Here is a 23,267-nt window from a genome sequence, read left to right on the forward strand (position 1 = left end):
CAACATGCATTATGTCCACCAGAAGGTATTCCTTACCCATTGGGTCTAAAGTCAGGCAATGGTCTATCCAAGGGGAGACGATCACTCAGGTAAGCATTGTAGCCATAATACTGGAATTGTTTAAGGGCAATACGTCTGTTCTCGGGGCTCAGATCCTGACCCCAGTGAGCAAAGAGGGATGAATCAGTGAAAGCTTCTGCAGGATTTTCTTCTGGTTTCAGAGGTGCTTCTGTAAAACAATAATATATATGATTTTTTTCAACAACAACAACAATGCAATTTAGAACTTTTATTTATACAAGGTAATATTCAGGTTTGGGGCAAATTTATAAGTTTTCACAATGCTACTGTAATATTTCACAAGATCAAACCTGGTTGGCATCCGTCTGTCTCAGGAGACAATGGAGGAGTGCGCCTTTGGGACTGAAGTCAATCTGTTGGCAAGCCAGACTTGGCTAAACACAAGCCTGGCCCAGGCTGGCTGTATAAAAGCTTTCATAAACAGGTAGCAAACATTCAATGAGCCCAATATCTTTACTCCAGAAAGATATGTATCTTACTACACAAAGTCAATCTGCTATCTGATCAGTCTTTACCAATAGCCAAATTATGGCACAGGTGGTCCAAAACACTGCCAGGTTTAACATGTGGCCAGATTATTCAGTGTGCAAAGCATTGGAACTTCAATCCTAAAAAATTGAACAGCCGCAAACGCCTGCAAAGCTGGCAACCATGTTTTCACACTGCAGATCTATTGGCACTTGCAGCTTTTACTGATTCAGTGGGTTCTAAATGTTGTTGTGAAATATTGGTTATTTAAATTAATTTTCCTGACTTTTAAAAAAGATGTTTGTAGCTCGACTGAAAGGTGTAACATTTAAATGAAGCAGTCCATATCTTGTGTACTAAGCAGTTAATAAGATGCTTTACTTGTGCCTTTATTTTATTTACTTTGCACTTTACCCATAGCTTGGGGGGTGAGGTGGGCCATAAATATATGCCCATAAATATAAACATTGATTATTGCCTCATTAGAAGTGGTTTTAAATAGAGGGTGAGTTGGAGGAGAGGCAGAAAGAAGAGCTAATTCAGGGTCTACAAACTAAGGGTTCACAAACTAAGGCCCGGGGGCCGGATGCGGCCCAATCGCCTTCTCAATCCGGCCCACGGACGTTCCAGGAATCAGCATGTTTGTACATGAATAGAATGTGTCCTTTTATTTAAAATGTATCTCTGGGTTCTTTGTGGGGCCTGCCTGGTGTTTTTACATGAGTAGAATGTGTCCTTTTATTTAAAATGCATCTCTGTGTTATTTTTTTTTTTCAAAATATAGTCCGGCCCCTCCACAAGGTCTGAGGGATGATAGACCGGCCCCCTGCTGAAAAAGTTTGCTGACCCCTGAGCTAATTTGTCCATGGCTTAGGGGCCGCAAGATCACCTAGCTACAGCTCTGGTAGTACATATAGTAAGAGTAAACTCAATCTTTGCTAAGACAGTGTTACTCATACATCAGATTAAAGTGGGATATTTTTTTTAAAAAAAAATCTCATAAATCAGTAAAGGGACCCCTGACCACTAGGTCCAGTTGTGACCGACTCTGGGGTTGCGGCGCTCATCTCGCGTTATTGGCCGAGGGAGCCGGCGTACAGCTTCCAGGTCATGTGGCCAGCATGACAAAGCTGCTTCTGGTGAACCGGAGCAGCACACGGAAACGCCATTTACCTTCCTGCTGTAGCAGTACCTATTTATCTACTTGCACTTTGAGATGCTTTTGAACTGCTAGGTTGGCAGGAGCTGGGACCGAGCAACGGGAGCTCACACCGTCGCGGGGATTCGAACTGCCCATCTTTTGATTGGCAAGCCCTAGGCTCTGTGGTTTAACCTTCATAAATCAGTAGCCACCACCAAAACACCTAGAATCAATATCTGGCAATCTGAGGATGAAACCCCGCCTCATTTTATTCATATGAAAGTGAATAAGGATTTTAGATATCAAAGTGAATAGTTATCTTTCTTGAGGTAACAAGCAAGAAAACATAATAAAGTATTCAGAAACATCTATGTCAGCTGAGGCCTTTATATTTTAGGGATATCTATCAACTTGCAATGAATATTAGGCACTATGGTACATATCACTCTGATGAAACAAAAAAAAAAGGGAAGTCAAATGGATGATATTATCCGGCAAGTAATAACAGGTACAAAGTTTCTCTCTGCTGCTTCCCCTGGTATGTAAATTCTGACGAAAGACCTATGACTGGGCAGAAGCCCATAGAATCTAATACATTAATATAGCATATTATTCCAAATATAGAACAATATATGGGACGGGTACAGGCTCTATGAATAGAAACCCAGCACATGCTACAGTTCAAAGATCTGTGCTCCCCAAAATACATTACTTCCCTCCAATACTCACAATGACTTTCAGTCAGATTGGCTTGTATTCCTTTAAAAGGAAGAAGAAGGGGAAATGTGTTCCCCTGCCCTCTGTGTGTGAGTAACCAAAAATGGCTGGTATATTCAGAAAACAAAGAGGTTTTTGAAATGCAAAAGCTGCTAGACAGCGTGTCAGGTCATGGATAATCAATGAGACGTTATTCAGATTCAACACTTTACTGTGACTTGACATTTCACAAGTCGAGCCCTTCCTCATAATTTATTACAAGAACCTCCAAGACCTTGAATGGTATTTGACATAATATAATACAGTTTAGCATCCTGCAAGCAGCTTCTCTGGATGTAAAATACAAAAATGTGGAGAAATATTTCCATAAAATAAATGCATCTCCCCAGCTGTACAGATTCAGAACAGTACACAGGATGAAGCTTAAAGTCTGTAAACTGAAGCTCAAACACAATGATCTTCCCCACATACACAGGCACTTGGCATGTTTTTAATCTGGACCATTTAAATTCTTTATAATCCACAACTTTCATAGAATCATAGAATCATAGAGTTGGAAGAGACCACAAGGGCCATCCAGTCCAACCCCCTGCCAAGCAGGAAACACCATCAAAGCATTCCTGACAGATGGCTGTCAAGCCTCTGCTTAAAGACCTCCAAAGAAGGAGACTCCACCACACTCCTTGGCAGCAAATTCCACTGCCGAACAGCTCTTACTGTCAGGAAGTTCTTCCTAATGTTTAGGTGGAATTTTCTTTCTTGTAGTTTGAATCCGTTGCTCCGTGTCCGCTTCTCTGGAGCAGCAGAAAACAACCTTTCTCCCTCCTCTATATGACATCCTTTTATATATTTGAACATGGTTATCATATCACCCCTTAACCTTCTCTTCTCCAGGCTAAACATACCCAGCTCTCTAAGCCGTTCCTCATAAGGCATCGTTTCCAGGCCTTTGACCATTTTGGTTGCCCTCTTCTGGACACGTTCCAGCTTATCAGTATCCTTCTTGAACTGTGGTGCCCAGAACTGGACACAGTACTCCAGGTGAGGTCTGACCAGAGCAGAATACAGTGGTACTATTACTTCCCTTGATCTAGATGCTATACTCCTATTGATGCAGCCCAGAATTGCATTGGCTTTTTTAGCTGCTGCATCACACTGCTGACTCATGTCAAGTTTGTGGTCTACCAAGACTCCTAGATCCTTTTCACATGTACTGCTCTCAAGCCAGGTGTCTCCCATCCTGTATTTGTGCCTTTCATTTTTTTTGCCCAAGTGTAGTACTTTACATTTCTCCTTGTTAAAATTCATCTTGTTTGCTTTGGCCCAGTTGTCTAATCTGTTAAGGTCATTCTGAAGTGTGATCCTGTCCTCTGGGGTGTTAGCCACCCCTCCCAATTTGGTGTCATCTGCAAACTTGCTCAGGATGCCCTCAAGCCCATCATCCAAGTCATTGATAAAGATGTTGAACAAGACTGGGCCCAAGACAGAACCCTGTGGCACCCCACTAGTCACTACTCTCCAGGATGAGGAGGAGCCATTGATGAGCACCCTTTGGGTTCGGTCAGTAAGCCAGTTACAAATCCACTGAATGGTAGCATTGTCTAGCCCACATTTTACCAGCTTCTTTACAAGAATATCATGGGGCACCTTGTCAAAGGCCTTGCTGAAATCAAGATAGGCTACATCCACAGCGTTCCCTTCATCTACCAGGCTTGTAATTCTGTCAAAAAATGAGATCAGATTAGTCTGACATGACTTATTTTTCAGGAACCCATGCTGACTTTTAGTGATCACAGAGTTTCTTTCTAGGTGCTCACAGACTGTTTGCTTAATGATCTGCTCTAGAATCTTTCCTGGTATTGATGTCAGGCTGACTGGGCGGTAATTGTTTGGGTCCTCTCTTTTCCCCTTTTTGAAAATAGGGACAACATTTGCCCTCCTCCAGTCTGCTGGAACTTCGCCTGTTCTCCAGGAATTTTCAAAGATTATTGCCAGTGGTTCTGAAATCACCTCTGCCAGTTCTTTTAATACTCTTGGATGTAGTTCATCTGGCCCTGGAGACTTGAATACATCTAAACTAGCCAAGTATTCTTGTACTACCTCCTTACTTATTCTGGGCTGTGTTTCCCCTGCTGAATCATCTGCTCCATATTCTTCAGGTCGGGCGTTGTTTTCTTTCTTGGAGAAGACTGAGGCAAAGAAGGCATTGAGGAGTTCTGCCCTTTCTCTGTCCCCTGTTTGCATTTCACCATCTTCTCCTCTGAGTGACCCCACTGTTTCCTTGTTTTTCCTTTTGCTACGGACATACCCATAAAAGCCCTTTTTGTTGCTTTTAACCTCTCTAGCGAGCCTGAGTTCATTCTGTGCTTTAGCTTTTCTGACTTTGTCTCTACACGTGCTGGCTATATGTTTGAATTCCTCTCTGGAGATTTCCCCCCTTTTCCATTTTTTGTACATATCCCTTTTAAATCTTAACTCAGTCAAAAGTTCTTTAGATAGCCAGCCTGGCTTCTTTAGGCACCTTCCATGTTTCCGTCTCATTGGTATTGCCTGAAGTTGTGCTTTTAATATCTCCCTTTTAACAAACTCCCAACCATCATGAACTCCCTTCCCTTTTAGTATTACTGTCCATGGGATTTCACCCAGCGTTTCCCTAAGTTTTCTGAAGTCGGCTTTCTTAAAGTCTAGAATTTGGACCTTAGAATGCTTGGTTGCTCCTTTCCGCTGGATAATAAACTCCAGAAGAGCATGGTCACTCCCACCTAATGATCCTGCCACTTCTACCCCACTAACCAAGTCATCACTATTGGTTAGGACCAGATCTAAAATGGCTGATCCTCTTGTTGCTTCTCCCACTTTCTGGACAATGAAGTTGTCTGCAAGGCCAGTGAGGAATCTGTTCGACCTTATGCTCTTGGCTGAGTTTGACATCCAACAAATATCAGGATAGTTGAAATCCCCCATTACTACTATCTCACTTCCTTTGGAATGCTTGGCCATCTGTTCCAGGAAGGCATCATCTGTGTCCTCAGTTTGGCTTGGGGATCTATAGTAAACTCCCACAATGAGATCACTGTTGTTTTTCTCTCCCTTAATTTTGACCCAGATACTCTCAATTTGGCTTTGAAGTTTTAATTCCTGGATCTCTTCACAGGTATACATATCCCTAACATATAAAGCTACTCCTCCTCCTTTCCTGTTTGGTCTATTTCTCTTAAATAGATTGTATCCCTCTATTACTACATTCCAGTCATGAGACTCATCCCACCAGGTTTCAGTGATGCCTATTATGTCATATTTAGTTTGCTGTACCAAGAGCTCAAGTTCATCTTGTTTATTTCCCATGCTCTGTGCATTAGTATACAGACATTGAAGACCGTTGATCATTCCCCCATGTCTCTTATTTAAGAATATTTTCGTCCCACCACTAGGTCTGCATGCTGCTTGCTCCATTTGGTCCTTGACATTTGGATGATCATCTTCAGCATTTGATAGACTCCTACCTTCAGGACCACTGTCTCCCTCCCCCCCATAAGTCAGTTTAAAGCCCTCCTGATGAGGTTTTTGAGTTTTGTGGCAAAAACATTCCTCCCAACTTTTGTGAGGTGCAGTCCATCACTTGCCAGAAGTCCATCTTCAAGAAACTGCAGACCGTGATCTAGGAATCCAAACCGTTCCTGTTTGCACCATTTGCGAAGCCAGTTGTTCACTTCCCCTATTTTTCCCTCTCTCCCTGGGCCATGTCGTTCAACTGGAAGGACAGAAGAGATGACAATTTGTGCATCTAATTGCTTCAACTTCCTGCCCAGAGCCTCATAATCATTTTTGATCTTCTGTAAGCTATGGCTTGCAGTGTCATTGGTTCCCACATGCACCAAAAGGAAGGGGTATTTGTCGGTGGGTTTTATGATTCCTTGCAGCCGTTCTGTTACATCTTTGATCTTGGCCCCAGGTAGACAGCACACCTCTCGAGACATCTTGTCAGGCCCACAGATCACTGCTTCTGTACCCCTCAGTAGGGAATCCCCTATCACCACTACACGCCTCTTCATAGGCTTGGTTGGGATTCTTCCATGTGCTGTCCCTTCCAAGGTTACCTGCATATTCCCGGAGGACTGACTTTGCTGCTCGTCTTCATATTCCTCATCAACTGTGATGAGGGAGAGATCCTCAGGTGGAGTCTGTTCCTCGTCTTCCATGAGCACTTCAAAACGGTTGTGTAATTCTAAGCACTCAGAGCGATCCCTGGGCCTCCTACTTCTATGAGTCACGTTCCTCCATACATCTGGCTGCTGTGTTGGGGAACTGACCTCCTCCTCAGGGAGATCCCCTGTCTCCTCCTTGGTGCAGACAGTGTGCTCTGCTGCATCCAAGAAAAGCTCCAGCTCTTTAATTCTCTGGAGCGTAGATACACGCCCCTGAAGCTGCTGCACCTTCTCTTCCAGAAGGGCAACCTTGTTTTCTAGTAGGGCAACCAACTTGCAATTGTTGCACGTGTAGCTACCCACATCCTTTGGCAAGAAAACAAACATTGCACAGGAATTGCAGGTGACAACGGTTGTTCCCTCCACCTCCATCTTGAAAACCTTGAAAACCTTGAAGTCAAGGGGGAAAGAGGAAGAGGCCTAGGTTTCCCCTAACAAACGTGTGAGCTCTGACTAGCTCCGCCCACAGCTAATCACATGTCCCTCCTGACTCACACTTCTAGGTGAAAGGTCACAGCCAGAAACAAACAAGGTCACAGCCAGAAACAAACACCCACACAAGCCTGGACAGTCACCCAAATCCAAGAGGCAGCAGCCCTAGAAAACCAGCACAAGCACACAAACAAGTAAGAAAACAAAAAAGCACACAAACTTACTAACACACAGCCCCAAAAGACAAAGCCACAAAACCTAGAGTGTCTCCCAAGCTCAGCTCACCTTCCTTCAGTACAACTTTGTTGTACTGAAGGAAGGGAAACAGCACTAGTGTCTTAGTGTCAGTGTTAATTCTTGGCTAGGAATGAGTTTCTTGTGCCAATGCAAGAAAACAGCCTGGTTCACGCATAATGCTAAGTCACTGTTTACTAAACTATGGTTTATTAAACCATGGCTCACTATGATATCCAAATCCTGCTCAGTGGCTTAACTATCATTTGCTTACTGCCAACAAACTATAATTTGAAGTCATGTATTGTTAATGGCTTGCTTTGCTTTACCTGTGGTTTGGTGTCACATGTGAACCCAGCACTTTTCCTTAATCATGGTTAGTTTGGCCACCACATCCCAAACATTCAACCAGTTACAGGTAGGTAGTTTCAACATTCAACCAGTTACAAAGGCACATGACAAGAGTAGCTGGAAAACTAAATAAACTTTGAAAAAGAGAGAGTTGTGTTTTGTTTAATTGTCTGTGGAACAGCTTGTGGTTTGTTATAAACCACGTCCTTAGTATGATGCACAAACCAGGCCAATGACTCATCTCACACCTACAAAGGGACTTAAATGCCCAGTCATATAAGCCACAATTTGTGGCTTTGTCCAATCACTTGCCAATGCAAAAAAGTAATTATAATTAAGTACCGACATTCCTATGCTTATCAAAGCTACAAAATATAATGTGGCTGGGATATAATGCTTACTGACCAGTTCTGTAGCATGTCATAGGCGTATAGGACACACACACACACACACACAAACAAACAAACAAACATACACATTAATTTATAGAAGTTCCTAGAAAATACAAAACAAGTAGCTAGTTAAGTCACAGCCATACATTCTTCAATTCAGATGCATTTGCCAACCATAGCTCTTTATTAATGCAGTTCCACACAATGTACTCTAGAAAAATTTCTGTAGACTCTTTTGATTGCTGCCTCTGGAGACTGACTGAGCCACACAACAACTCCTACACTATCACCCATAGGCCCCAAAGGCAGCTTCAGCAGGAAAGATAAAAATATATATGAGGAAAACAGCTTATGTAATGACACTCTCTCCCATCCGGGATCATAACTCCTGACTTATGTCAAGAAGCTTGTCCTTTTATCTTTATTTTTAACATAAATTGAGAAGATTAAGCTGTTGGCTTCTTCTGCAATGCCTTTTTCCCTCCATCCCCCACCACGATTCTGACAAGAGACTAATGAAAGACTGGTAGCTTGCACTGGCTTTCAGTCACCCAAATATGTAGCACTTCTTAATCTGTCAAGGCACTTTGCTTCTGCTAAATCCTGGGATCAGCTCCATTTCACTTCGGGGACGAAAATCATTGCCAAAACCCTCATTTCAGATGAGAAACATGACCTTGACAAACCTATTAAAAACAGCTGAATATAACAATGTGGAGAACGCATTACTTAAGGTGTTGTTGTTGTTTAGTCGTTTAGTCGTGTCCGACTCTTCGTGACCCCATGGACCATAGCACGCCAGGCACTCCTGTCTTGCACTGCCTCCCGCAGTTTGGTCAAACTCATGTTCGTAGCTTCGAGAACACTGTCCAACCATCTCGTCCTCTGTCGTCCCCTTCTCCTAGTGCCCTCCATCTTTCCCAACATCAGGGTCTTTTCCAAGGATTCTTCTCTTCTCATGAGGTGGCCAAAGATTACTTAAGGTAGTGCTTGGCTAATTTGAAGAGGGCATATATCTCATTTTCTCCCAACATGTGTCACAAGGCAGAATAGCAGCCTTCCCCAGCCTGGCGCCCTCCAGTTGTTTCGAAATACAACTCCCATTATGCCTGACCATTGGCCATGTTGGCTGGGGCTGATGCGAGTTGTAATCCCAAAAAATCTGAAGGGCATCAGGCTGGGAAATTCTGAAATATAGAATATATACATGCATTAATATACAAGAGCAGAGATTCCATGTTCACAGTTTTCTGGGTTTATTCTTCCAGAGCCCTGCCAGGTTTAAGAAAACTATTGATTAACTTGCTTGAGTTTAATGCAGTCTGGGTTCCTATTTTATATTCTATCTATATTCAAGTGCCTGTTCCTTCCAGTTATTCCTGCACTAGGCTGCATCTTTTGTACTGCACATGTGAAGTGTGTGCTTCTTAAGAAAATCTAAAGATATATGGCTTGGTTTCCACTATCACTCCCCCAAGCCCTCCTCCCCTTTCATCTTCATTGAGAATTGCACATTCGTAAGTGTCAATCTCACCTATGGTTTTCTATGCATTAGAATTTCATGTGTTATTTTTTTTCATCACAGGGAATGCTTGGACTTTGAATCTGTGAATATAATATACAGAGTATATAGAGTATAATAATCAACAGTCTTTAACTTCACCCCTTGACCCTGGGAGATACCACATAAACATGACAGTCACAAGATCCAATTTGCTAACATTTTTGAAGCATATTTTGTTAAGGGGAAAGCCTGGTTTTTGTTTTCGGCTTAACACCATACTGCCCTGAATGTGTACCAAACATCCACATAGATATTTCAGGTCAGATCTTTTTTCTGATGCCCTGAATTCTAGGTGAAATTGTAGCAGTAACATGAGGTTACTGTTTTCAGTCCGAACTTACTGGTACAACAGTACTACAGGAATTACTGGGCTCAGTCCTTAGCTCACAGGGTAGTTTAGTGTTTGGTGGAGACTGTGCCCTCACAGAATTTCCACTCTTCTCTCTAGCACCACTTGCCAAAAGACCACTGCGTAAGGTCAGCAAACAGAAAGGATATTGAAATGTTGGATTCTTCTTACGTTCCATTTGTTCCTACAGTGCTTGTTGCTTTCTGTTCCACAACTGCCTCTTAGAAGTAATAAGCTGGGGGAGGTGGTCAAGACAGCTGACAAAATATGCAAGAAGGAAAACAGCAGCAGCAGCTGTACACTAAAAGACAAGCTCATTTGCTTCTGATCCTTTAGAAGGGGAACTCTCAGAAGAGGTTATGAGCAGATCTAATCAGGAAGGAGGGCTTGTCTTTTTGTTTTGTTTTATGGCAATGAAGGTTAGTAGATGTAGTAGATTAATTTTTCCTTGAAAAAGGTTTTGGGAAACAATATATAATGACATCTTTTACATAGCTGACAATCTTCTCCTGTTCTCCTTCCCTAGTTCTAGCCTTGGGAGGGACTTCCCCTGTTCTTGTTGTCCCTTGGATTCGGCTAGTCTTCCCTAATTGATCTCAGAAACACATCAAGGAGGTACTTCAACTGCTGGTTCTATGTGACTGACTTTGCAGAACGCAGAAAACTGCCTAATATTGAATCAGGCCTTTGGTTCATCAATGTATACGATGACTTGCAGCACAGCAGCTGTCTAGGATTTCAGATCTCAGTCCTTCCTAGCTCTACCTGGAGATGATAGGAATTGAACCAGGAACTTTCTGCAGATAAGGTAGATACTCTGTCACTAAGCCATGGTCCTTCCCTATACATGACGCAATATACCGTATTTTCCGGCATATAAGACAACTTTTTAACCCAGGAAAATCTTCTCAAAAGTCAGGGGTCGTCTTATACATGGGGTCGTCTTATACACAGCCGCAGAAGCAATTTCTGGCACTGCAGACATTTTGGAAATGGGCAGCGCGACGCCGGAAACCGCTTCTGTGTGTGTCCAGACGCGATTTCCGGCTTCCGGACATGTGCAGAAGCGATTTCTGGCACTGCAGACATTTTGGAAATGGGCAGTGCGGCCATGTCCAGCCCACGGACGGTTGTAGGAAGAGGGGTAGTCTTATACGGCGAGTATATTCCAAACCCTATACTTTAACTGGAAAAGTTGGGGGTCGTCTTGTATGCCCAGTCGTCTTATACGCCGGACTTCAGAGCTCCTTTGTTGCCTTGTCACAACAGAGGTTCACAAAGACCAAGAAGCACTGCCACATACACAAATATGCATGATGCCCTGGTGATTTTATTTCCTCCTCCTTCCTCTCATTCCACCAGAACAACTCCTTAACAAAGTATTTAACCATATGCATAGTTTAAAGACATGATTAGTCAACAGAATTAACCTCCTGAAGACTTCAAATTAGGCATGTGCTTAAACATCCTGCTGAATTACGAACTCCAGGAAAAAACAAACCAAGGTATTCATGCATATCGATTGCTGCTGTTTCTGTGAGGGAAGAGAAAAGCAGCTTAAGCTGGCAGGCTGATGATGACTGCCAACCACAACACAGGCAAGATACGTAGCTCTTTGAGCTACGTGCTTGCTTTATTCAGCACTCCATTTAGTATCAATGAGCACATTTACCTGGAAAAAAGCTCCTCTCCAGTTAACACTAAAAGGGTCAGAACTCAAATTCTTAGTCACAAACAAACTGATCTACAAGAAGGTGTAACAGTCCTTGATCCCAGGGAACTTGCATTTGACATCCAAAAGAAGATGCTGTTCTGAATATAAGGTTAGGGTTACCAGACGTCCCCATTTCCCAGGGAGAGTCCCCGGATTTACAAATCAGTCCCCATACAAAATCCATTGAAGCTGAAAAGTGTCCCCGGATTCATTGGAAAAAAATCTGATAACCTTATATAAGGTTAGTATAGCATTTAAAATTGAGGGGAGAACACGGGGATGTACATGCATGAGCGGAACAATTTCCACTTGCACAATGGGACTTGACTTTCTTCTCCTCTCCCCACCCCTTGACCCTCTCCACGAGCCCTTTAAATCTTCTCCAAAGGGAAAGAGGACCCTACATAATAGATTTTGTGGGGTGTGCAGGGAACTAGTGGAAGTTGAAGATCCGCTAGTCCACTCACAGAGTGTTGGATTCCAGGCGTATGCCTCAGGTGGCATAAATATGAGAGAGTACAGCCCAATACAGGATAGGCTCCATACAAACCTGTCCTTACCCATCCGTTTCTTTTTCTTTATTTATTTTAAGTTTGACAAAGTAATAATCATAAATAAGAACCCCTACTGAGTGGAACTGCATTTTTGCACTTCTGCATATGTCACAGTCAGAGACCTCTATTAAATTAACCCCATATGTTGAAAGATATATGTTGGTCATATGCCACATTTTTGTTTTAACATCAATTTTCTCTATCTATTCTTTTCTTTGAAAAGCTAGTAACATTTACTAGTGGCTACTCCTTGTCTTTCTGCACACTCCCCTTTCAACAAATTCCAAGCAGTGACATTCCACTGAATGAGCACCAGAGGAATATCCTTTAAAGTCTACAAATAAGTGTGAGCCAATTGTAAATTTAGAAAATGACATTTCAAATGTTGCCCAGCTAGACTGATTCCTTCTATCCCGCTGCTGACATTTATAAAAAGGAACTGTGTTAATTTGAAGCTCAACAGTCTCAGAAGATTCATATATCTTTCTTGCTATTGTTTTCAAAATGGAAGGTGGTTAACTAATGTAAGCACTGCTGTGAACATTTTGTACAAGTGGCACAGCAATTCCCATTACAGCTGCTTGCCCAGGATGTATTTCTTACTTCCCCCCAAAAAAACTCACAGGTTGAGGACTCTGAGTGACAAGAATAAAGAAGCGTAACAGATTGATGGTATTTGTGCACAGCAGTTGTGAACAGCACTGCCAGACCTACGGTATTAAAATAGTGCAGGGAAGGCCAATATATCCAGTCCAAAATGTACTAATTTAAAAAGTATTTTATACTTGCAGTTTTAATAGCTTCACTGTGACTGCTTTTGGATGGTGTGTTACTTTAGGAATATTGCTGGAAGCACCTCAAATGTGCACTTGACTTCACAGTGGGAATTATCACATGTACCAAAAGCCCTTTGGCATTGAAATTGCTTGTGCAAAGCCAGTCTTACACACTCACATCTCTTTGAAACAGACATCTTGTCTCATGCAGTCTTCAACAAGTGACAAAAATAATGCAGCAAATTAATCTGCCTGTCATTAATTCCCCCACTTTCTGTGAACAGACTGCACTGTACAACTATGATATAAAGGTGACTCATTGCTTATAGACAATAAAGTCCTCCAAGACTAGAAGACAATCAAACTGCAAATTCCCATCTAACTATACCAGGGACAATGAAGCCTGATGGACAACCAGGAGGATACGGTAGCAACACAATCACATATTTGATGCGTCAGCCATTTTATTCATGCAAATCTATGCAAATCTTATATATATTTTTCTTGTTAATAAAGTACACAAAAGCAAAGCAAGGTGCTAAATAACGTCCTGACAAATGTATGAAACACCTCTCCATTATGGCCACTGTACAACTGAGCATGCAATACCCTTTGTAAAGCATCTGTTATATTTCTAATTTGTTCTAGTTTGAACCCAATTGGACTTTGGGCCCTTACGTACCCCTAACCATCACACTAGCTAATCAGAAATACATGTTTATGGCCATGTGCCTGCCATTACTGCCCATATAGTTCCCAAATGAGATATCTGGTCAAAAGCTTCAGGGGGGAATCAACAGTTTCATTCTCTTTTATGAGCCAAAATTTTCTCCCAATTAGCTCTGTTTTAAAAGAAGATCAAATTGTATCAGATGTTAGATGTACCAGTGAAACTTGCATTAAAGGGGTTGATTTGCATTTACCTAGCACTGTAGAACGACTTCTCTTTTGGTAGCTCCAATTTTCCATGACTAATTTGTAGTTTCTTAGTAAACTAGACCCAAGGTTGTTATTTCGGAATGTGAGCTGGAATCTTCAAATCAGCAGATGGGCTGGGATTCTACTCTCAATTTTCTGCACAGTGCCCAGGTAATACGCTTCAGGTGATGAGAGGATTTCTGTCTGCTGTAGCCGGTATAGCACTGATGGGTCCAGAATTTGTATTCATTGGAACAGTTTTCTCTAAAAGAACAAATCCTAAATGCTGATTCCTAAAATAGTCAATGGATTTTATATGAAGGTAACCCTTTCATTAACCTTGAGAAAAGAGTCCACATTCTTTACTGCATATTTGAGGAAGCTTCTGTTTTTTTCTGAAGTTAGAAGCAGTTAACACAGAAGTAAAACACCACACTGAGGTACAGAGACAATTAATTTTCAGTAATCTTCTCTCCAAACATCTTGACTGTAAGCTGATGTGGCATTCTTCACCCAAAAAACATAGCAGAGCAGAGCATAACTATTTTCTCTAGGAAATATCCAAGAAAGAAGTGGGTATGTGTGCATGGATGGGGGTATTTTCATGAAAAACAGCATGCAAACAAGTCCTCAGTTTCTTAAAGGAGCTGTAGATATAATTTCAAAAAAACAACATTGAAAAAGCAAGCTCATAACCTCACAAAGCTATTGGTTGTGTGCTTTAACACATAAAATTAATAGTGCCTCTGTTAGTAATTTTTCTCTGCAATTTTTCTTATTTATTTGCTTAAACTGCACAGGGTATCACTTTACTCTGTGTCTATTACATTGACTAGATTGGTTCATCATGTTGATGTGTTCTTCATTACTTCTCCATAATAAGAACCAGTATTTCACTTTGAATATTCATCATATGGAAACAATCTCCTTAAATATTATAAATGCTCTTGCTAAAATGATTGACTTGCAATGAGGCCTTGAAATAAGACTGTAAGAGAGGAAGTGTGTGTGTGTGTGTGTGTGTGTGTGTGTGTGTAATGCACAGCAGAAAGACCAGCAATGAGAGCTAGGAATTATGGGCAATGTTGATAAGCAAGAGTAATTAAATAAAATCATAGGGTAAAATTACTTTCTGATGGGCTCCTAGGCCCATAAATACCATAGTCATAGTTGCATTGCCACCTTCAGATTTGCATCTCCCTTCTGCTTCTTGCCTCATAGAACAATGGCAATGACAGGAATACAAAGTTTTCCACATTAAGAGGGAGGGAAGAAGAAAATTTACTCGTTTGGTTTCCTTCAAAAATGGCTCCTCTAGTTTTGTAATAGAGTATTAGGACACCTCTTCTCTCATCTATCAGAGGAAGTGCCACAATTAAAATTTCAATAATAAAAGGATGGAGCCAAATGTGTTCTTGTTTAATTCCTTTGGATCGAAAGTAGTAATTTTGGGAAGCATACATTATTGCCTCATGAAATCTTTGACAGTAAGAAAACAAAAATGTCATCTCTGTGTACAAAAAAGAAAGAGAAAACAATGCAACTTTTTTTTTCAATATTTACCTAGATTATGAGTTACCTACTTTGTAATTCTGTACTTCTCTCTTCCTGGGCTCTTGATAAGTTACAGCAAGAACAAAAGCCAGCACTGCATGTGTCACAGTCAATCAAGGAAGAAAAAAAGGGTTTCATTGAAACTCGTGCCAAATGCACGGATCTACCAAGTGCTATAGCTTCTTATGTTTTTTACCAACTATACAAATATATTAAAATTCATTATTGAAAATGAAAAAGACATGACTGTATGTCTAGTTACTTACAGCACAATGTGGCTATGGAAGTAAGTCCCACTGTGTTCAGGAGGGTTTGCTACCAGGTATGTGGGTACAGGGTTGCAGCCCTACTGTTTCAGAATAATGCTAATACCAAAAATCCTGTCTGTCGTTGGAATATACAGTCTATAGTTGAGTGATAAAATATGTGTTTTACATTCATGCAAAATACCCTAGGTTCAAGCCCCAGCACCTCCAGGTAGGGCTAAGAAATAATCCTGCCTGAACTCTGGAGAGCTGTGTACATTTGTTGTTTAGTCGCTTAGTTGTGCCCGACTCATCGTGACCCCATGGACCATAGCACGCCAGGCACTCCTGTCTTCCACTGCCTCCCGCAGTTTGGTCAAACTCATGTTGGTACTACAACAGAACAGAGCCAACACCCGGGCCACTTTCTTGTATGCTGCTCCTACTTTCAACCTTTGCCTCACATTACCTCATTCATCTACAAACAATCCTGCCAACTGTGCTGTAAAAAGTTTCAGTTGCCCATTTCTGCAGATCAAACTGCTGTTAAAGGCACAAGAGCAGGCCAGACCAGTTTTTTCCCCAATCAGCAAGGAAATAAGGGCCATTAAAATGTCTAAGCATGCTTGAGATTGGAACATCTTTTGTTTAAAGAAAACCACAATGCTGAATTTAAAAAAAATCTTGTGGAAAGCCACATACTGAAATGGTCTGCTAGTGTAAAGCATGTGGTGAGGATCAGCAGGTGCCTTTGTGACATTGATTCTAATGGTGTGAACTGGCCACCATGTTTTGCACTGCTGCATAGTACTGGTAAAACAACCACTTCCCAGTATGGGCTGAACTGTCTGTGGCAATGATACAAAAGAAGGAAGTAGTAGTACCATTCTATTCTGCCTTGGTCAGACCACCCCTGGAGTACTGTGTCCACTTCCAGAAACTACAATTTAAGGATGCAGTGGTACCTCAGTTCTCAAACAAAATCCATTCCGGAAGCTCGTTCAACTTCCAAAACGTTCAAAAACTGGGGCGCAGATTCCCACTGGTTGCAAGAGCTTCTTGCACTCAGCAGAGGCCACATCGCATGTTTGGATTCCGAAAAACATTCAAAAACAGAAGCATTTACTTCCGGGTTTTCGGCGTTTGAGAACCAAAACGTATGACAACAGAGGTGTTTGGGAACCGAGGCTCCACCGTATTTGCAAAGCTGGATTGTGTGCAGAGGAGGGCAACCAGGATGATCAAGGGTCTGGAAACTAACCCTTACAAGGAGCACTTGAAGGAGCTGGGTATGTTTAGCCTGGAAAAGAGGAGAGATGATAGCCACCTTCAGATATCTTCAGGGCTGTCGCATGGAAGAGAGAGCATGCTTGTTTTCTCCTGCTCTGGAGGGTAGGACCCATACCAGTGGATTCAAGTTACAAGAAAAGAGATTATGACTCAACATCAGGAAGATGTTTCTGACAGTAAGAGCTCTTTGACAGAGGAACAGACTCTTTTTGGGAGGTTGTGGACTCTCCTTGCTTGGAGGTTTTTAAGCAGAGGTTGGGTGGCTATCTGTCATGGATGCTTTAGTTTAGATTCCTGCATTGCAGGGGGTTGGACTAGATGAACCTCTGGATCCCTTCCAACCCTACAATTCTATGATTGTGTGAATTATTATTACTATTATAATTTAAATTTGTATCCTGCCTATCATCTGAATATCTCAGGGTGGTTCACAGCATATGCCTTCATTAAAGAGTAGTGCTGCTTTTAACTGTTAGAGGAAAAGATGGGGTAAGAATAAATAAATAGATGATAAGAATAAAAATAAATAACCAAATGCGAGTTCTTTTTTTAAAAAAAATGAAAAATGCAAGGAACTTTATACAGAAGTCTTGCTTTGTTAATGCATTCAGTGTCTGCTTGACTGTGCCTTAATCGTGTTAAGAAGCAAATATCAGTATTTTCCAGCTTGGTAAACAGCCAATTTTGTCAAAAGATGTCACAGCAAATACAGAGAACCAGCATTCCAGACTTTCTGAGTCACATTAAAGAGGAGTTTGGAATAACTGTATGATTGCAGTGCATTCCCATGCTACAAAACTAAGAATTTTCAAAGCAATAACTTGCACATCAATTTTAACTAGATTAAGAAACCACTTTGGTAGAATAATACGCTGACATTCTCTATACAGTAGCTTATTTTTATTATTGTCAGAATCACACACATTTACATGCAACCTCCTTTAAGAACAGCCAGAAGAACTACAAGCAAATGAAATATTGTTCAAACTCCATTCAACCAGAAAAGAAGGGATTTGTGCCCATGTGTGACACATAGCAGAGCCAATCTTGAGCATCGAGTATTCTGATGAAACAGAAAAAAGGAAGCCCCTATTTTTAGGGGCAAATTATTTTATTTATTGACAACACTGTTGTTACTATAACTTATTTATCAATCACCTTCTAAAACACTGTCTCAAGGCAGTTTGCACACAAGTTACTGATATGATCCATAGGGCCTCATGATCCATAGTACCAACACCTTGAACTTGCCTCTCTAGAAAAGATTCAAGGCAGTAGACAAATGTATAAAAGAACCAAACAATGAACCAACGTTATGAATTAAGAAAGCTAAAACTCACTACAAAAGCAGAAGCAGCCAACACTGTTGGCAAAGCAACCCCTGGAACCCATTAGCAAGCTGTTACAGAGCCAAGTGAACTTCTTCTACCACAGAGCATCCCTATCTTCTATCCCTGTTTCAGTTATCTGACTGCTGTACTTCAGATGGTTGGGGTAGGGCACAGTTTGGGGCTCCAGTTGATGATCAGCGCCCCAGCTGATTATCTCAACGGTTAAGCAGATTCAAATGAACGGAGGTGGCTCTTGAGGTAATTGGACACAGCACTTTGAACTGAGGCCAGGAAAAAAAATGTGATTATGCTTGTCATGTATATTCTGTAGCAATGGAAGCTCCACCATGATCTTCAACTGCAGCCCCAAGTAGGGCACATTACAGTAATCCAACCAGGAAGTGACATTAATGATTACGGATTACACTAGGCATGGCTCATGCACTAGTGGAATCTAGTCTGAAGGGGTAAAAAAACACAAAAAAACAAAGGCTAACACACACACCCTTTCCACCACCATACCATGCTGTTTGCATGGTAACCAAAAGGTAAACAAAGGAAAAATGAGGATAATACCTTTGCATTCCCTCATCCAGAGGATTTTCGTATGCAGTGCTTTGGAGTGTCTTAAGCAAGCATCCCCAAACCTCCAGATGTTTTGGCCTACAACTCCCATGATCCCTAGCTAAGAGGACCAGTGGTCAGGGATGATGGGAATTGTAGTCCAAAACATCTGGAGGGTCAAAGTTTGGGGGTGTCTGGTCTTAAGGGAAAGTGCAGTTTCAGAAAAGGCAGAACAACAAGAGGACTCTGGCTCAACTTTGTTCACAGGCTTACCTCTGTCTTCAGTGGCATTGAGCATAAACCAACACAGAGCTCCTGATTAATGCACGACGAAGGCTATGAGATTCCAAATGCACCAAAGCCATTAACAGCAGGTGCTACATATTGCATGTAAAGTACATACTCCTCTGTGAGCCTGAGCACTTTTTGCTATTAGAGATAGCATTTTACATTATCATCATGAGCAGAACTTACAAATGCATTAGTCTTAATAGCATAACCATAACCTTTCTACTTTTATTCCAGTGATAGGTGTGAAGAGACACAGAATTCTTTCCTTTCTCAATTTAAACCATATCTGATAGCTTCTGTTCCTGCTTAAACGATTAATCCCATGGGCAGAACTGCATGATCCCAGCAAACTAAGGTACCCAACCTCTTGTTTGCCATAACACATGTCAAGTGAGAAAGGGCGCACTTGCAGAAGACAAGTAATAGCACTGTCACCTGTGGGCCTTGCTTGTTTTTCATAGGCATCTGGTTGACCACAGGGACAACTGAATGCTGGACTAGATGGGCATCTGACCTGGTCCAGTAGGGCTCTTCTTATGCTCTTATAAAGGTAAAGGTAAAGGGACCCCTGACCATTAGGTCCAGTCCTGGCCGACTCTGGGGTTGCGCGCTCATCTCGCATTATTGTACAGCTTCCAGGTCATGTGGCCAGCATGACAAAGCCGCTTCTGGTGAACCAGAGCAGCACACGGAAACGCCATTTACCTTCCCGCTATAGCGGTTCCTATTTATCTACTTGCATTTTGATGTGCTTTCAAACTGCTAGGTTGGCAGGAGCTGGGACCAAGCAACGGGAGCTCACCCCGTCACAGGGATTCGAACCGCTGACCTTCTGATCAGCCGACCTTCTGATCAGCAAGCCCTAGGCTCAGTGGTTTAGCCCACAGCGCCACCTGGCTCTTATAGCCTCCCCTTAATAATAATAATAAACCATTCAGCCACTATCTCTGCCCTACGGTCCCTTCCCCTGAACAATTTCAGCTGGTGTAGAATTCAGCAGCCAGGTTGCTCACTGGGGCAAGACGGTTTGAGCAAATAATGTCAATCCTAGCCTGACTGCACTGGGTGCCAATTCAAAGTGCTGGTTTTGACCTATAGACTGAGCCTTAAATTGCTCAGGACTGCAATAGCTCAGGACTGCAATAGCTCAAGGACTGCCCCTCCTCATGAATTGACCCAGACCATGTGATCATCATCTGAGAACCTGCTTTGTGTGCCCCCTCCACAAGAGACTCAGAGGGTGGCAACAGAAGAACGGGCCTTTTCTGTAGTGGCTACCAATTTGTGGAATGCAGCCCACAACCTCTGGGAGGTTTACCTGGTGTCACTATTATAGATCTTCAGGTGCTAGGCAAAAACTTTCCTCTATAACTGGGCCTTTGGCCTTTGGGATACCCTGGCAAAATAAAGTGACATAATAACAATAATATTTAAATATTTAACCCAGGTAGGAGAACAGGGGTGCTAAATTGACCCAGGAATGGGTTGCACTGAAGAATCAGTGAGAAGGGACACCTGCACTCTCTCATCCACCAGTTTTGCCCTGAAAAATGCCACTCCTCATCTTTGTATTAATCATTCAAGGCTTGTACAGATTGAGAATCCTATATCTGCCTCACAGCATGAGATCTCACCCAGTCCAGAGAGGGAGAGGGAGAGGGAGAGTGCATATACTAAAAATGAAAATGAAAGTCTGTTTCATATAAATTGTTTTTTTCCTATCCTACAGGCATATAGAAGTGAGATAAGCAATCAAACAGAATCCTTTAAACTTTGATTCTGGAAAATACGGTAGGTACTGTCACGATCAGCATGTCTTGTCTTCAGTAACTTTAAACTTCAACCAAACATCCAAATACATTTATCTTGTTACCTGTAACCACAATAGGGCAAATGCTTAAAATATCCACTTAGTTAAATCCCTTGCACCTCCAGGGACTTGAAGTAATGCTCGCTAAATAAGACCAACTGTATACCTGTTTACTTTAATGGCAACGAGTTGCTATGGAGAAGATGTTTCACAGGTACAAAAAGGGGTGAGGACTACTTCCTGGAAACACACGCTGGGAGAAGGTAATGGAATAGGTAAAGTACTGCCAAATAGACAAAACAGTCATTAAACACCATAGCCAAGGCAGGGAATTTGCTGTATCTATTTATTAATGTAACTTTCCACCCATCTTTGAAGTTCAGGACTTGTGGCAATAATTTGAAGTGCAAACAGAAGCAAATAAAATTTCTCTTAAATATAACTACAACAAACAAATATGATACTTCCATTCAGCCAGTCTTTGTTCTGGCCATGATGTGAACCAAACAGCAGAAGGAATTCAGCTACACAGATAGCAGTGCCTGCTAGCTATAGTTAAGGAGCTGGGAGGCAAGGCTCTAGATTAGGACAACCAGGTGAAAATGAGGGTGAGAAAGAGGGTCGGTGAAGGCTCTTGCATCTTTAATAGTTGTGAAGAGAAGGGAATTTCAGTAGGTGCAGCTTGCACAACAATTCCCTCTACTATTACCAGTGGCATGACCACCCCCCACCTCTTTTGCATCTGACCACCCTACTCAAGGTACTATGGTAGGTCAAGAAGACTCTGTCTACCCTCCTTTATAGAAGGCCTTTACCAAAACTTGGTAGTAGCCAGGACTGCACTTGCTAAGAAAATTAAAATGATAGCTTCAGGACAAGAATTTCAGGTTGGATCAATAATAGAAATAATTCCAGATTGCAGTAAAAAATTATGAACCATCTGATCAACTTGATCAATCACAGTGGAATGAATGACAGTTCGGATATTTTTTTGGGGGGGGGGGTATTCTAATGCGGCCCAAAAATTAGAGGTGTATCAGGAAAAGCTGAGGAATGGTCTTTGCAATGGAGAAGGGAAATGAAGAAAGAGAAATGGGAGTATTTCCCCCCTCAATGTGACAATATTTGATAGCTTTTTGGAAGAAAGAAAACCACAGTACAGAACTCTATTCATCATCAGCTTACTTTGGCAAGCGGTAGGTAAGAACTTGAAAGGATGTTAGATAAAAGGCTGCTAGATAGAAGGGGTCATGTCTTATACAATATGATCTGGGCATGCTATCTGAGGGCTTTTCAGGTTTACATTCCCTTGAGTAGCCAGCCGAACAATGACAGTTTTGCCTACACTATTTCTCGACCAGCCCTCTTATCTCTACAGTATTGTATCCCTGACTGCACAAATAGCTCCCTAGTGACCAATCCACAATGACAGCTCACCTGCCAGGCCAGGTACTGATTAAACTGCCGATAGAACAAGATAAACTATATATATATGTGTGTGGAGGTATGTTGTTATATGGAACAGTTGGAAACTGAAGCAACTCTAAAAATCCTTGAGGAGCTCATTGATCTTATAGCTGCACCACTTTGTATAAGGAACAAGGCTTCTGGAACGTGAGGCCATTGAAATCAAAATGGCATGCTGATGCACACATATCCATTCCTAAGAATGCTAATGTGTGTACTCAAGTCAGCCTCTCAGTATTCTAACCTATTTACAGAAGGTTGAGTAGAGGGGAAAGGTTGCCAATCAACTCCAAGGTCCCGCCTCCCCAAAGCCACCTGACTAAGTTAATTGGCTCCAGGGTGGGGTCTGGGCAAGAGTATTATTGGATTGTACACATAGTCAGTAAACCAACAGCTCTCCTACATCAATCGCTCCCCATCCCTCATGTGAAAGGGACAAAGAGGGACCCTACTTTGGGGAGCTGGGACCTCTGCTTTAGGGGGCTTTTAATTTCATCTTTTTTACAAATTAATAATTACAGCCCTATAATCAGCATTCCAGTTTGGAAGCTTGGACAACACAAGAATGGTGAAAGGACTGGTCTGTATGGAAAGGTTATTGAGTATCACTAAAGCATATTAACATTAAAATAAAACAAACACCACTTTGTTTCATATTTTGAACTGCTATGCATTATTCTTCACCTATCCTACGGGTGATTTCTTCTGAAGCAGTTTTATCAAAATGTGAAGTTACGATAGTGTGAGAAGTAAACAGCAACAACATTATCCTCTCTGAAAAGGGATTTGTAAATTTAGTACACACATCATTAGTTTCCT

At 41.8% G+C, this 23,267-nt stretch overlaps 1 protein-coding gene across 1 annotated transcript in view; it reads right to left on the bottom strand.

The window, feature by feature from the left end:
* GALNT18 (polypeptide N-acetylgalactosaminyltransferase 18) overlaps positions 1-23,267 on the bottom strand; it is a 271,487-nt gene that overhangs the window by 133,168 nt on the left and 115,052 nt on the right. The window contains exon 2 of the mRNA XM_035119072.3: positions 37-229. Coding sequence (XP_034974963.3) covers positions 37-229 — 193 coding nt within the window. The remainder of the gene's footprint in view (positions 1-36; positions 230-23,267) is intronic.

The sequence above is a fragment of the Zootoca vivipara genome, chromosome 1 (genome assembly GCF_965207765.1).
Source record: "Zootoca vivipara chromosome 1, rZooViv2.hap1.1, whole genome shotgun sequence".
Classification (NCBI taxonomy): domain Eukaryota; kingdom Metazoa; phylum Chordata; class Lepidosauria; order Squamata; family Lacertidae; genus Zootoca; species Zootoca vivipara.